At 40.7% G+C, this 16,205-nt stretch overlaps 2 protein-coding genes and 1 long non-coding RNA gene across 3 annotated transcripts; 1 reads left to right on the top strand and 2 right to left on the bottom strand.

The window, feature by feature from the left end:
* Window positions 1-458: 458 nt before the first annotated feature.
* LOC146578074 (uncharacterized) lies at window positions 459-1,409 on the bottom strand. The gene is made up of 2 exons (XR_014891654.1): window positions 1,053-1,409; window positions 459-975 (listed from the first exon to the last, which is right to left on the bottom strand). It is a non-coding gene; the product is annotated as an uncharacterized LOC146578074 (long non-coding RNA).
* Window positions 1,410-1,423: 14 nt separating this feature from the next.
* Window positions 1,424-2,032, top strand: LOC146578073 (H-2 class II histocompatibility antigen, A-Q alpha chain-like; the record flags this gene model as incomplete). The annotated part of the gene is made up of 2 exons (XM_085267751.1): window positions 1,424-1,673; window positions 1,900-2,032. Coding segments are annotated over 2 exons (366 nt in total), but the record flags the coding sequence as incomplete, so codon positions are not given.
* A 1,574-nt stretch (window positions 2,033-3,606) lies between these two features.
* Window positions 3,607-8,113, bottom strand: LOC146578072 (stonustoxin subunit beta-like). Its single transcript, XM_085267750.1, has 4 exons — window positions 7,882-8,113; window positions 7,200-7,251; window positions 4,726-4,772; window positions 3,607-4,559 (listed from the first exon to the last, which is right to left on the bottom strand). Exons 1-4 carry the CDS (start codon window positions 8,111-8,113, stop codon window positions 4,018-4,020), a joined length of 873 nt encoding a protein of 290 aa, XP_085123876.1. The 3' UTR covers window positions 3,607-4,017.
* Window positions 8,114-16,205: the final 8,092 nt, after the last annotated feature.

Raw genomic sequence — 16,205 nt, 5'->3', positions numbered from 1 at the left:
AGATGATCTACTTACTAGCAGCTCTGTTTAGCACTCTTATGTTTATGACAAAAGAATTTCTCTCTGCCTCGGTAAAGTTCTTCTTCTCTTGTCCTATCTTATCTTAGTTTATATTATCTTATCTTATGCTATGGAAATATAATGCTTCCTATGAAATGAAATAGGGAACCTACAGTATGTATTTCCACTTTATCACATGTCATGAAAACAACAAAAAAAATCAGTTTTTGCACATTTGTGTTTTTTCCATTTTCACTAGAAACTGGAGTTCAGCAGCAGAAGCTTCTGTTTCTTTCAGTTTTTTGTTTTCTCGTGTTATTGAGTGCAGCCTGTCACGCGGTGTTGTGAGCAAACTGTATGTGTTTGTGCACAGATGCTCCTGACAGTGTGGAAATCTACACTATATGTGACCCGTGGTAGGTACCTATTTAAAATAGGACAGAGCCGTAGGCGCACAGTCAGTTTAAAAGAGTTTAATTTTTAATACAAAATAAAAGAAACAGTGTAACAGCAGCACCTAAAAACAATTAAAAACGTTACCTTATTAAAAAACGATAAGACTGTACGATTGCCCGTGAGGCAGGACAAGCGCTGCGGAGAACAGTTTAAAAACAAATCAACATAGCACACAGGTTAAAAATGGACGGCAACTCACACATGACCCCAAATGGGTAAAACACTATAGAAAAAAAAGGCAAATCTTCGGTGCCGTCTTCACTCGGGCCCCCCGCTGTGCATGCAAGAGCGGGGAGACAAAAAAGGATTTGTTTTCCCTGCAGCGCCTTCACCGCCTGCGAATCAATATCTGTGGTGCCTACTGATACAGAAAAAGTAAAACAAAAAACCAAAACCATCGACAGCCGCAGCAGTCAGTCTGTCGGCTTACACCAGTTTAAAACAAATTAAAACACACTGATGTGTCGGGTCCTTTGCCCGCAGCCAGAAATCCACCTGGCAAAGCAGCAGCTCGGTACTCTGTGAATAAAAGGCAGGAGATCACTAGCTGGACAATAAAACACAGGAATATTCCTCCACTGAATTGGTTTTGTTACCTGTCCACAAGTTCGTGTCACACCCTAATAAATGTGGGTCAGTGGCGATGAAGTCCACTATACCGTTCTCACGGGAGCAATGTTTCCCACCTACAAGGGTGCAAATAACTGTAAACCTCTGCCAACAGCCAGAGCTCAAGTGGTACATTTTTGTGTAACCTACCGTTCTAACAGAAGTTTAGGGGAGGACGCGTATCAGACTTTCATAGTTAAGAAACACCAACTTGCCCAACTCGGACCAAGCACTCGCAGCTTCAGGTTTGCAAAGGAATACCCAATTGCCCACACCTGCGCTTATGAAAGGAGCGAAGACCAGCTCCGCCCACCAGGGGCGGTCCCAAGTCTCCAGGTCTCACCTGTCACATATAGTAAATGTGGAGATTGGAGTCCAGAACACTCTGATCTGTCATGTGACTGGTTTCTATCCTGCTCCCGTTAACGTCGCCTGGAGCAAGAACACGAAGAAAGTGGTTATAGGAACCAGCATCACTGTTCCCTTATCCAACAAGGATGGTTCCTTCAGCCAGACGTCCAAACTGGACTTTGTTCCAAAGGGAGGAGATTTGTACGCCTGCATAGTGGAACATGTGGCCCTGACCCAACCAGTTACCAAAATCTATGGTGAGTATATCAGGTTCAGTTTATTATAAAATGTACCAACAACAGTAATCACAAGGTGAGTTATATTCTAAGGCAAAGGCTCCATGTGTGCAAAGCAATGGAAGTGTGTTCAATGATCTCTAATAATATGATCTGAAATAAAAAAAACAAGCAGAAAGTGTTGGTCCCAGCACAAAGACTGACTGTTTACAGATGTGAAGGTCCACGTCTCTCTCTGTCTCTGCAGAGGTGGAGGACGTTGAATCCATTCTGGAACCTACAAAATTTTGTGGAGTGGGTCTGACTGTCGGTGTCCTCGGCGTGGCAGCAGGAATCTATCTCTTCATCCGAGGAATAGAATAGAATAGAATAGAATAGAATTCAACTTTATTGTCATTGCACATGCACAGGTACAGGGCAACGAAATGCAGTTTGCATCCATCCAGAAGTGCTTTAGTGATATAGGTATATTACAATATATATTAGCAATAGTATAGATATGTAAGTATATTACAGAAATGGGTCTATTATGGTATGTTATAATGTACACGGTATGAAGTATGTTGTGAATATTCTATAACTAAGTATGTACAGGCTGTAGTGAGTACAAGCTATGTACAGGCTATGAACAGGATATAAATATGAAAAACTATACAGAATGTGAAATAAATAACTTTACAGAAATCTGAGATATACAGCTATACAGAAATGGGAACTATGCAAGTTGTAAACAGTTGTTGGATTAAAGATTATTGAATGTACAGAATGATTATTTACACAGAGCTATACAGTAGTGCAGTTAAGATAAGTTAAGATAAGATAAGGAAGAAAGTGATGCTGATCGGTTGATGCTAATGTTTTAATAAATTCCGAGGTAGACACCATCCTGTGATGAACTGATTTTTATATGATTCAGTACAAATGAAACATGTGGAGGAAAACTGTGGCAGCTGGTCCGAATGATCTCAGACCCTCCTCATCCTCACTGGGACTGATTATTGATGTGAAACAGAGAGTTTCACGTCATTGAAGATTTACTGAGGAAACGTTGATTTCAGTGTGTTTCTGAATGTTTCTGTTGTGGAACGGTCTCATGCTGTATTTGGTGAGCTGATTTTTCTTGTGTGCAGAATGAAGATGAAGCTCGTGACTTTTTGAATTAAAATAACTGAATGTTTCTTTTTGATATTAAATTCATTCTTTTTATGGAGCAGCAAAACTGAAAAACAAATAAATATCAGGTTAAAAGAAAGGCTAAAAAACTCAGGCCTTATCAGACTTCTATTTCTATTAATTGTTTCAAAGGTCTTGCGCGGGAACCTGAACAAATTAAACCTGATTACATTTTAAGAAAAGACTGAAAAGATGAGCCCATCCAGCACCATCCTTGCCTGGTCCAGCCTCGTCTGGATAATAATTTCCCCCAGGGATCAATAAAGTATTCTGATTCTGATTGTCTTGTCCGGCAGTTGCTACACCGCCGTTAGGTCCCGCTCGGCCTGTACCACCTCACCTTTGCCGGCCGCTCTCTAGGCCCCTAGCTGGACATTGTTACTGTGTAAGGCGGCCTCCTGAATGAGTTCGTTGCTGCAGTTGGCTTCGTGGTCGGCTTCGCGGTCGGCTTCGCGGTCGGCCTCCGGATCTGCTCTGTCACCGCCACTGCTTTCCGTATTGTTTGTTCCCGTACCTGGTTGGTCTTTTTTTCTCCGCCGCTGCATTCTGCGGTGGAGTTTTATATATATATATATATATATATAAAGACATTGTGTCTTTTTGTCAAAAGACATTCAGAAAGAAGACAAGACTAGTTTCAATTGGTAAATTCAGTCTTTCTTATTTATTAGTTGATGATGATACTCCCAGACAATCATTTTATCGTTATAACTGCATTAAAATCCATTGAGCCAATATTTGCAGCTTCTATGGCAAAAGTGTTTATAAATGATGAGCTTCCAACAATAAGTTAAACATATGATGAGTTTGGAAAAATCCCATTAAAAAAGTCCCATTAATCAAACATTTGGATTAATTTTCATGAGCTCAGACTTGTTGAAAATCCAGAGGAGCTGGAACTGTGTGAACTGAGCTTCAGAGAAACACAACATACTGATATTCACTGTGAAGCTTTGAGTGGAAAAAATATAGAAAAACAACATGTGGGCCTGGAACAATAGTAGCTTGCATCTTTAAAAGACTGAAGAGGAAGAAGTTTACAAGAAATCATTTAGAACAGTTTCAAACATCAACTGACTGAATCTATGAATCTGAAAACATGTTTCTGAGTGAAAGAGACAGACATGTACAGACTGAACTATCTTTTCAACAACTGTTACAGTGTTTCTCTAACAGGAGACACTCTTTACACTCAACTCAACAGAAGCACTGATGAACCATATTCAACTGCAAACGCAGGATAGAGAGTTTCAGTGAATGTGGTGTTGAAGGTGTGGAGGTGGATCAGAGTGTCAGAGGAGACTCTGTAGAAGGACAGAGTGCCAGCAGGACAGTCCACATACACTGCCACTCTGTTAGAGGAAGAGGAAGAGGAGGAGGAGGAGGAAACAGAGGTCAATCTGTTATTGTGAACTACACCTTGAGTGTCATCATTAGAGCAGATCAGACACCAGGAAAGCTCATTCCCTCCAAACGTAGAGTCCATACTGATTCCTTTCCTTTTGATTCTTCCGTAACTAACTGATACATGCACCTCTCCTTTCCATTCAACCTCCCAGTAACAGCGACCAGTCAGACCATTTCTACACAGCAGTTGAGGATCACCATCAAATCTGTCTGGATGATCAGGATATGACTGAACCTCATCAAATGTACATGTCACCCTTCTGTTGTTGTCAGACAGTTTGAGGTATTTTTGTGCTGTCATTGTGTCGATTGTAAGTTGACAGGAATCTGATGAGAGAACAAACACAATCCAGCTGTAGTTATTGATCCATCATCACTTGACACTTTGATGATGACTCCTGACATCAGAGATGTGAATGAGTGATGTGACAGTTTGAAGATGGTTGAATGTGTGCTGCTTTGTTTTCATGACTCCCATTAAAAACACACTTACACTTCCTTAGACTTTGTCTGAGCGATAGGACTCCAGCAGGCTCCACCCTGAAAGGAGGAGGGGGGTCAAACCAGCACAGTCTCTTTCAGCATGCACACATGGACATTACATGGCTTTCATACACATACTGTTAGACACCGATAAAGGAACAGTCCGAGATTTTCACAAATACACTTCAATCCATATGTGGCTCAAACTGCTAATGATCTGCACTCAGTACAACACTGTATTGAATGAAATATAACTGATTCAAACTGTCACCTTCATTATTTTTATATTCCTCTTCTGTTTAGCTGGAAAGGATACCTCCCTGCCTTTGATTTTATTAATGACCTTTCATAGTTTCCTGTAGCATCCAGCGATCTGAAATGTGTTTCATGCTTTCTAACATACACTATAAACTCAAAACGTAAACTCAAAAGTTTTAGAACACCCTTTTCTACATATTTATTGCAGTTTAAGTCCTGTTAAGCACCCACACCCCAAAAATTAGGGGAAAAGGGAGGAGATCACATTTAATCCATCATAACACGGGTTTAGAAGTATAAGTCCAAACATGTGTGGTATCCAAAGAAACAACGAAAACAAGTGATGATTAAAAGAGCAGTTATGTAAAAGTCCACTAAACAAACAACTGAACCAGAAATTCTCATGTAACCAGCTAAAGAAAGGCTAGCTAGCCTTCAGAGCTATCACAGATTCCAAATACCAATGTTCATCATGCTCAGACCATAATTCACTGAAAGAGCTGCAAAGGAAGACCACAAAATCACATAGCGGTTCAAATGCACTAAGACAGAAGTTGGCTTACCATCCTGAGTTTTCTTTTTTCCATTATTTCTGCGGTAGCCAGTAGCCCTGTGATATCAGCAGCTACCATGGCTAACTGGGCACATCAGAGCCACCTCTGTCCAAAACCATCATTTTCGACCCTGCTACAGACACGTCACTGGACAGACGGCGCATGCTGTAAATCTGGGCCCATGTGGGGTTTGGCTGCAACTTCTGATTGGTTGGAGCTAAGTGAACATGGCATTGTTACAGTGATTCTATTTGCTCAAACGATTAAAAACAGGTGTTAACAATGCCAAAAAGTTTCAGCCTCTCAAAGTTTAAAAGGCCAGACGCCATTTAAACTACATGTGTACTACATGTGTGTGGCAGAAAGGGCCAGTAGCCTGTGAATATGTGGTTAATTCTTCAGAAGAGTTCTCTCAGGAGATTAGAAAGAAAATCGTAGACAAGCATGTTAAAGGTAAAGGCTATAAGACCATCTCCAAGCACCTAGATATTCCTGTGACTACAGTTACACATGTCATTCAGAAATTTAAGATCCATGGGATTATAGCCAATGTCCCTGGACCTGGCCGCAGGAGGAAAATTGATGACAGATCAAAGAGACTGATAATCTGAATGGTAACAAAAGAGCCCAGAAAGACTTCTAAAGAGATCCAAGCTGAACTTCAAGCTCAAGGAACATTAGTGTCAGACCATCCGTCGTAGTTTGAGCTAAAGAGGGCTACATGGGAGATGACCAAGGAGGACACCATTGTTGAAAACAAATCATACAAAGCCAGACTGGAATATGCCAAACTACATGTTGACAAGCAGCAAAGCTTCTGGGAGAATGTCCTATGGACAGATGAGACCAAAATTTAACTTTTTGCCAAGGTACATCAGCTCTATGTTCACAGACGGAAAAATGAAGCATATCAAGAAAAGAACGCTGTCCCAACTGTGAAACACGGGGGAGGCTCGGTTATGTTCTGGGGCTTCGTTGCTGCATCTGGTACAGGTTGTCTTGAATCTGTGCGGGGTACAATGAAATCTCAAGATTATCAAGGGATTCTAGAGAGAAATGTGCTGGCCAGTGTTAGAAAGCTTGGTCTCAGTCACAGGTCATGGGTCTTATAACAGGACAATGACCCAAAACACAGCTTAAAACACTCAAAAATGGCTAAAAGGAAAACATTGGACTATTTTAAAGTGGCCTTCTATGAGCCCTGACCTCCATCCTATTGAGCATCTTTGGAAAGAGCTGAAACATGCAGTCTGGAAAAGGCATCCTTCAAACCGGAAAAATCTGGAGCAGTTTGCTCATGAGTCGGCCAAAATACCTGCTGAGAGGTGCAGAAGTCTCCGTTACAGGAATCGTTTGAATGCAGTGATTGCCTCAAAAGGTTGTACAACAAAATATTAAGTTGTAGGTAATATCATTTTTGTCCAGGCCTGTTTCATGCATTTATATTTTTTAAATAATTCAGTTGAAGCTTGGTTGAAAAGCAATGTCTGACTTTCATTGGTTAACATTCATAGATTTTGTATTTATTATTACTTTTGTCAGATTAAAGTTATTTCTGTGACCATTGTGAGTTTTCCTTTCATTGAATGAAGGGTACCAACAATTTTGTCCACGTCTGTATCTGAAAGGTTTATTGAGTGACAGACAAAATGGATTTTTGAACTTTACTTACAGTTTCTGGGTTACTTCACTGCCCTGAGCGAGACCACTATTCGGCACTCTTCCTTAATTTTTCAATTTATAGAGAGGAAAACATTGAGTCAGTGGGCAACAACTCCAAAATGTACTTCAATTGAATTGCTATCTATGTACAGCACAGAGACCTGCAGTAGTAACTACCTGTTTTATAACTTTATTTAAGCTCAATAATAAAAGTAGACAAAGTAAAAACATAACATTGGGTGTAGCGTGTTTTCCACGAAAGTCAGTTCATGAAAATGAAATGAAAAGATGAAAGCAAGATGAATTGCTTAAATATCAATAAATCAAAGGTGTTAATTTCTTCATGCAATTTTTGGAGAGGTAAAGGTAAAACAGGCATAACAGGATAATCTTTTTAGAAATGTTATTATTTAATGTATTAATAGTTTGGCTGGACAATTAACAAATTAATGGCATGCTATTTATTAAGGGAGTAACTGGGAAGAAAAATAAATAAATAAAAATATTAACTAACCTGAATTGCTAAAACAAAAAACTAACAAAAAAATATCTTTAGGATATTTCCTCTAAGTAATTTGAGGAGACACGTGAGAAATTTAAAAACATAAAGTGACACAACCTGACTCTCAACATGCTTAATAAAATAAACCTTTGTATTTATTTTGTTGTTTTCATGTCTTTTTTTCACTTACTATTATTCATCATCATAATAATCAACGTTGCCACCTCCACTGCATGGTCTGAATAGCTCTGTATCATCACATCTACCGTTTTCAGCCTGTCTGCATTCTCCAGACGACTCTTTTTGATAGTCTGGAAATCACCTACAGGTTCATTCTGCAGGTAAAAGTGGAAACGTTTCAGCTGTTCCTCTCCCAGATCATCTAGCATTTCCAGGAGTTGCAATGGAACAGACTTCGCCATCATTGATCTGTAAAATACGAGAGGGCATTTTCATCTGAAAGAACAAGAGATTATCCATTAACTGTGGATACAGGAGGAAAGACTGAGTTTTTGTCCCAGTCACTGGACCAGCTCTTTATTCTCTCAAGGATAATTGGGTGCATGTGAGTTTCACCAACCATGAGGTCATGTGTTTTGTGGACTTTTTGCCGCATTGCTGGCAAAAAGTCCGACTAGTTCCCAGTGGGTGATGGACTCCATCAGTGTTGCCCTATGTCACTGATTCTCTTATTAATAGACAGAATTTCTAGGTGTAGCCAAGTGGCAGAAGGTTTTCACTGGGGTGGTCTTAGAATCTCGTCTGTGCTTTTCACAGTTAGTGTGGTTCTGTTGGCTTCTTCAGGTGGTGGCCTTCACCTCTCATTTGCAATGGAAATGAGATTCAGCACCCGAAATGGTGAAATACCCACTCTGGGGTGAGTTACTACCCCAAGTGGAGGAATTTAAGTGTCTCAAGTCTTGTTTACGAGTGAGGGGAGGACACGGGAGATCGGCAGATGGATTGGTGCTGAGTATCTGAGTGACCCAGCCATCTGAGAGAAGAGGGAGTGAGAGGATTTTTCCACACCGTGTTGGTATTCTCAAAAAGCCTGAGAATCCTCTCAGAGAGCTCTGAGCTTAGCCTCCAAATATCAGGAAGGAGTCCAGCTTAGGAGGTTCAGGAACATGATAAGAGCTGAGTTTTTTTGACATGTTTTTAACTGTCTGATTCACACCTGAAAAATGAGGCTGTGTCTCATCTGGGCCTATGAGTGTGGAGCAACTTTGTCTTTCTTTTCAGATTTTCAGAGGCTATTACTGCAGTTTGTTGTCTGATTCTTTGATGCGATTCAAACAGGAGTACAAATGGATTCTATGATCAATCAAGGAAATATGAAGTTTACAACCCGACTGCAATCAAACACATTACAACTAACATTCATGTCATTTTAATTTTAAAGGACTGACATGAAACATTTGGACACTGATGTATGTGATGTAATGCTGAGACAATGTTTTCATTCCAAGAAATAAAAAGGCACAGTTTGTTTATGAAGTTATCAATCAAACATGAACTGTTTATAAAGCTGTTTGTTTCAACTCAATCAATAATTTAGAATCATGTGGATTTGTCTTCAAACACAACAGTGATCAAAGTTTATCCTGAACTAAGAGCTGAACATCTGGTCCAAACATCACAGAAACAAAGAGTCAAACTGTTAAAGGAGGAAAAAAGCAAACTTACAGTTTCTTCACACATACCAACAACAAGATCCACTCCACACCTGGACACTAAACACAGACACACAGGTGAGCTGCTTCCTGGAAGGAGGTGGAAGTGTGAAAGGGCGTCACCTTCATGTGCTGATTTACAAATATGTTGTCTGACTGCTCAGACTGGCTCAGAGTGAACAAACTGATCACAGCTCGTCTCTGACACTTCAAACTATAAAAGTATGGAGGACCACAAGAGCCACGCTAAAAAAAACATATGCATACAGCTTGTGTCACTCAAGAATGCAAACTTGATCGATGACCTTTTGACCTGGGTGGGCCATTTATATGGATACATACATACAGCGTAACAACATGGGAATGGTTGGTGATATTAAAGTCCTGTTTGTGGCACATTAGTATGTGTGAGGGGGGCAAACTCCTCCAGCTGGGTGGTGACCATGGTGACCATTTAGAAGTCGGCCATCTTGGATACAACTTTTGTTTTTTCAATAGGAAGAGGGTCATGTGACACATCAAACTTATTGGTATTGTCACAAGAACAACAATGGTGTGCTTGGTTTCAATGACCCAACTGAGGCCTGTCATTAAAATGTAAAAGCTGGTGTATACTCTCATTGAAATATGTCAATGAAAGCTCATTACTGCTCTCAGGGAGAATATATAACAGCAAGAGGTTTCAGCTCTGACTCGGTCTGGGCTCTACTTTCTTCTACTTTTAAAAGAAAATGTCAACTACTGTATTAAGTGACGTCATCCTCATTCTAACCTGTTACTCACACACTGCACCACCGTAAGGAAAATATTTATACTGTAAAAATGTGTGTCAAGCAAAGACAACTTAAACATCAACCAAACTAAGCTGACTGAGTCCATGGAAATCTGTAACCCTGTGTGCTTATTACTAGTGATGGGCAGATGAAGCTTCATGAAGCACTGAAGCTTTTCATCCAATTGGTTCACCCCAGCGCAAAGCTTCTTGAAGCTTCATTTGCTCTAGTAGGACACCTACTGGATGTAAAGAGAGTGTGGCCTTTTGCACACAGCCTGTAAATGTCAACAACAAAAGGAGTGTGTAAAACATGTATATTGTAGTGATGCAGTATACTGTGTATATTTATACTGGCAGTATGGAAAATGATCATTTACTGTGAGGTGAGGTGTGGTTGGGGTGTGGACAGTGGTTGTGCTTTTGTAACGCTGAGGTATGGACAGCTACACACTGAGGCCTCAGTCCTGCCTGTTCACATTTTATTCTGTAAAAACTAAATTTTCACTGCTTTTATGACCTTTTTAGTGGGGAGAACATAGCTGGGATTTAATGATTTAACAAATCTTTTGAATCCTTTGTCCTCCACAATGCTAAATGGCTGGGAGTCCTCAATCACCACGGTAACCAGGTCTTCATCTATTTGAGATTGTTCTCCTGAGGAAAGACAATAAAGACAAAGCACACATATAAATATCACACACGTAACTTATTACAGCTGTATAATATTGTTATATCATTTAGTAACATTACTGCATGCTATATTATCATTGCATTTGATGGCTCACCTGGTCTTGCTCCACAATCGGTGTCCCCCTTATTCTCATGCAAAGCTCTGTAGTGCCTAAGCATGGATGAGGTGTTGTTGTTATATCCCAGCTCCCTGGCACATAGCAAACACTTCACCTTGTACAAAAGTACAGACAGCTTAACATAAATTGTATTGCACCATCAGTATTATGAAAATACATCTTCTGTAGAAATTTACATCCTTGTTGGGAGGAATAAGATCAAAATGTTCCCACACAGGGGAGGACATCCTCCTCTTCTTAGCTGGCTCCATTCTCTCCTGACTTTCTCTCCTCACTCTCATAAACCTCCAAACTGTCTCCAAACTCTCACTAACAACTCTCCATCAAACACCCACATTTTTGATTGAAGTCTGAGGGGTTTATATCGCTGTCATAGCTCGCAGCAAAGTTCGAACCACTTCATGAACCAGTCACGTGGTACAGCCGGGCAGCGAGGCTTCGGACGTCATCATTTTCAGCTCCTCTCATAAATGAAGCAAGCCTCGATACGCGCATCGCGGAAACGCCCCCTCCATTACTCGACACAAGCTTTGAAGCCGCGATACAGAACGTCACATCACTACTTATTACAGTAAACATTTTAAAAGTAAAAGTAAAAGTAAAAGTTTTTCCTCTCTGTGTTTGACTTATAAACTGATTTATTGTGATCAACACAAATGTTAACAGAGGAATGATTTTACTGACTGATCATTACAGTCGCAGCTTTCTGTGTGTGTGAGGATTTCTTCAGAGCACCTGATGATCACAGTTATTAACAGTCTGGTTTAACTAGTCTGTCCCCTCACTATTTCACAGAACAGCATCATCAAATGCTTCAGATGTTTCACAGTTTCACGAAGCTTCGCTCTAGGATTGAGCTAGTGTGTGTCTCGTGGTGGAACAATTCAAAAGCCTAACTGACCACAAAGGACGTTTCCACGTAACCTATGACAACAGACTGTATGTATATTGTCTGCTTTAGAAAAGTGGAAGAAAATGGATGGATGGGCTATGACGTAGTCACACAAAGAACAAAGGATGTGTAAGCAAACATGTAAGCAAACCCAACAGAATAAAAGTCATACTTTGCTGGTTTTGCTGTAGAGCAGGACCGACCACGGTCACCTCGTTCAGTTTGCTGAGCATGTGTGGAAAACCTCGACTAATGGAAGGACACAGAGTTTGTGTTCTGGTATTCTGAGCCACAGAATCGCTGGACTCCAAAACTAAATCATCATCAGTTACTCTGACCTGCCGTCAGCAATGAGACAACACATTCAGGTGAAACACCAGCTCCTGCTTTTACTGGCTGAGCTGATGATGTTTTCTTCTCATACTGTGGTGATGAAAACTTTGAAGAGATCATTGCTCCCTCAGTCAGAGTTACATGTCTGAGGTCTGGATCTGTCAGAGGAAGCAGGTGAGTGTCTGAGCTCTAAGAGAAAAAACTCGTGAAGCAGATTTTCTGTTTATGAGCATCATGAGGAGGACATTGTTCCATCCTTTAACATGGATGATGACACTTTCTGTTGGACGTCTTTTGGTTGCAGTGAGTATTGAGTGCAGGCTTAACACTGACAGCTCAAAAGGCTCAAATGTTTCCTACTCCAATGATCCATGTGTGGAAAAAAATCATCTGCATTTTGTGAAAATATTGTTTGTGACTGAATATTTTTATTGGTAATTTGGGTTTAAATGAATTAGGTTCCTCTGCAGAGAAGCAGAAGTGTCATGTATGGATTCAGGTGGTGATACTGAGGAGCAGAGGTAATCATGAGCTTATAAGAAACACAATATGCAGTGTTCTTAGCAGGTATCTGCCACCACCTCGTCAAAGATAACCTGAGTAATAAAACTGTTTTTAAAAGATGATAATTTTATTTAGGGAAAATGTTATCCAAACCTACCTGTGTGCAAAAGTCTGTACCTTGTGTCAACCTTGGCATCGAGAACTGCAAATCAAAGATGTGTGGATTTTCGTCTTATCTTCTTTGAAGGATGGTTTGAATTCAGACACATTGGAGTTTTTTTTAGCACGAATGGCGGTTTAAGGTCAGGATGAAGCATCTCAGGCTTAAAGTCTACACTCAGCCACTGGTTTTTCTGAGCCATTCAGAGGTGGACTTGGTGCTGTGTTTCAGATCATTGTCCTGCTATCTGAGTGCTTTGACCTTCTCACCATGACCTGATGGTCAGACATCATCCTTGTGGATTTTCTGGTGCAGAGCAGAATTCACAGCTCCATCAGTTACAGCGAGTTGCCCTCGTCCAACCGGAGAGCGCAAAGTTGAAGTCTGAGTCACCCACGAGGAACACAGACATGTTTAAACAGTCAGTCTGGTGGACTTAAAGGTTTGGTTTGTAGTTATGGGAGTTGTGGAGCTACCCTGCTGACAGATGAACAAAGATTGTCTCCACACAGTGGACATAAAGGAGCTGTTATCATTATTCATGATGGACTCATGCCTTCGCATGTTTCTGTCAAAAGTCTGTTTGGGTTGAGTGCTCCGTTTATTTTTCTGCAACAAGGTCAAACACAGAAGAGGGCACACTCTGAAACTGTGTCAGAGCAGCAGAGAGTGGGTGGGTGGGAGTGGGCAGATTGTAGTGACTAAACTCTTTTAGGTACTGCAGCTGATTATCTGACAGGAAGAAGGAGACGAGGCCTGAGCTCTGCAACCCCAATAATAGATGACAACCTGGTGATGAGTGATGGTGGAGGGCAGGCTTGCTGCTCCATCACTACACAGAAAAACTCTTTGACATGTTTATTAAGATTACCTTTTTAAAATTATGTTTTTATAATTGGGCATAATATCATAGCCATTTCTTATGGGAGTGGCTACATGCTCATCTAAACTCTCATTCCCACCTTGACTCTTGGTCTTCTTCACCTTCTTCTCTTTGAAGCTTAGATGTCTGTGACAAAAAAAAATTACAAACAGAGATTACGAATAACCCAATTATTTATATTACAATAAGGGTTTGGAGGGAAATGTGTACACGTTGGGTAGAAAAGACTGGACTTCATTCTTGACTCCTTTATTGAGAAACAAAGACTTTGTTCCAGAAACGTCTCGCGGTATGTTCGATAAGTGGCATAAAAATAGATTAAGGGTAATTGGTGACTTGTTTCAAAACAACAAATTGATGAACTTTGAGCAACTGTAGTCAGATTTTAATATTCCGAGAAACCATTTTTTTTTTGTCTTTCTCCAGGTTCGTAATTTTGTTCATTCCAAAACTCCACAGTGTTTAGAAATCATTTTATATGATGAAATGGAGACATTTCTTATTAAGCGAAAAGCCAGAACTCGTTGTATTTCTGTGTTTTATACTCTTCTGTAGACTCTCAGTAGCAGCACACTGAGCGCTATTCATAAATGGGAGAGAGATCTTAATATTCAATATAGTGAAGAGGCATGGAAAGGAGTCATTAACATAGCTAGATCCATTTTTACTTGCAACCGCTTGCAAGAGACTTTCAGTGTTTGAAACGGACTCAGGCGCAGACCAGAAATCTTTGGCAAAAGAGTGTGCGTTTAATTACAGTTAAACACAAGGTAGAAATATATACAGTGTGGCAGGGAGAGGGATCCGGTGCTCCAGGGGAAACAGGGATTAATGTTATACAAGCTCCTCTCCTCGACAGATTCCAAAAACACACAGGCTCGCTCGGGTCCAGGGCAGATCTATACACACACACAGAAAGTTGTCCAGGTTAGAAACGATCTCTAACTCACAGATTCAGATTTACCAGATTCAGAGACTGACACTGATGGCTCAATGATCCAGTGCAGACTGCCACTCCACCACTTGGATCTCAGTTCGTATCCTCTCACTGGAAAATATCTCCAAACCTCACCTGCCTGCTCGCTCACCACTTTGGATCCAACCAGGTCAGCCGTTTCACCTTTTTCAAACACTAAGGAATTACATCACCTCCCCCTCAATACTGCACTTCCACCTCCTGCAAGCAAGCTGGAAAGACTGTTATACTCACCCTCTCTGGCAATCCGCTTGAACACAGCTATAACTCTGCTCTCCTCTCTCCCCAGTGTGACCATTACTTACCTGCCCAAGATCCAGTTGGGTTACGTTTTTGCCACTCTGATAGTTTTACGGCCACGTTTCCACACCACAGTTTGTCACATCACGGTGTATTCACCTTTGTCACATGTATTGTTCATTCAGCAATAAATTATGTTAAAACACTCCCTTGCATCTGCTCTGGTTGTCTGCGCTTGGTACTGTTAAAGTTGCAGGCCTCGCTGGCAGTGTGGTGTCCATCAAACACTGAAGAGCTGCTGGATTCATTGTTTCCTCCAAATGAAAGAAAAGTCATTTTCATGTGACAGAGCGACGATGCAGTGGAGTCTGTTTCTGCTTCTTCTGATGGGCAGTGTTGGGAAGGTTACTTTTAAAATGTATTCCATTACAGATTACATGCCCCAAAATGTATTCTGTAACATATTCCGTTACATTACTCAATGACAGTAACGTATTCTGAATACTTTGGATTACTTGATATATTATCATGCTTTTTACAACTACGTGAATGTACTATTGCTGTGTGATTTATTACTATTACTGAAGGTCCCTCCTCGCTCACAGACACATAACGTGTATGGCAGTCCATTCTCCCTGCAACACGGACTACACTGCCCATGATGCTACATTCTTTAGAGCTATGCCTGTAGCATTCTGCCTGTTAGCTTAGCACAACAACAAAAAGGCCTCTCTCACCCAGGAAACAGAGAGAGAGAGAGCGTCGCCCTGTAACCATGGCAACCGTAACGCTGCCGCCTGGAACAACAGAACGTAGCTGTCAAACAAAACCCAAACAGTCCTGACCCGCGACAAAATGAAACAGGAAAGTACCGCAGTGTAATCCATTTATTTCAACAAAGTAACTGTATTCTGAATACCACCTTTTTAAACGGTAACTGTAACGGAATACAGTTACTCATATTTTGTATTTTAAATACGTAACGGCGGTACATGTATTCCGTTACTCCCCAACACTGCTGATGGGTGAGTGATCATTTTACCAGGGCTCCTGATTGTTTCCACCTGAAATCCTTTAGTTTGATCAGGACTCATTAAACAAATGAACTCTTACTGAGAAAATCAAGGATTGACCTGTAAACTGGACAGTTTGATGGGAACATGAGTTTCCTGCTTGTATCAGCAGATATTCAACAGTATTTCTTCTGTTTCAGGTCAGTGTGTCTTCATCACATGTCAGCTGTATGAGTACCACTTTATTAAAGAAGAG

This window comes from Mchenga conophoros, linkage group LG3 (assembly GCF_057382185.1).
Source record: "Mchenga conophoros isolate Kocher_MC1m ecotype Shallow Benthic linkage group LG3, M_conophoros_male_GT1.1, whole genome shotgun sequence".
Classification (NCBI taxonomy): Eukaryota; Metazoa; Chordata; class Actinopteri; order Cichliformes; family Cichlidae; genus Mchenga; species Mchenga conophoros.
This window is presented reverse-complemented; position numbering and strand designations above follow the sequence as displayed.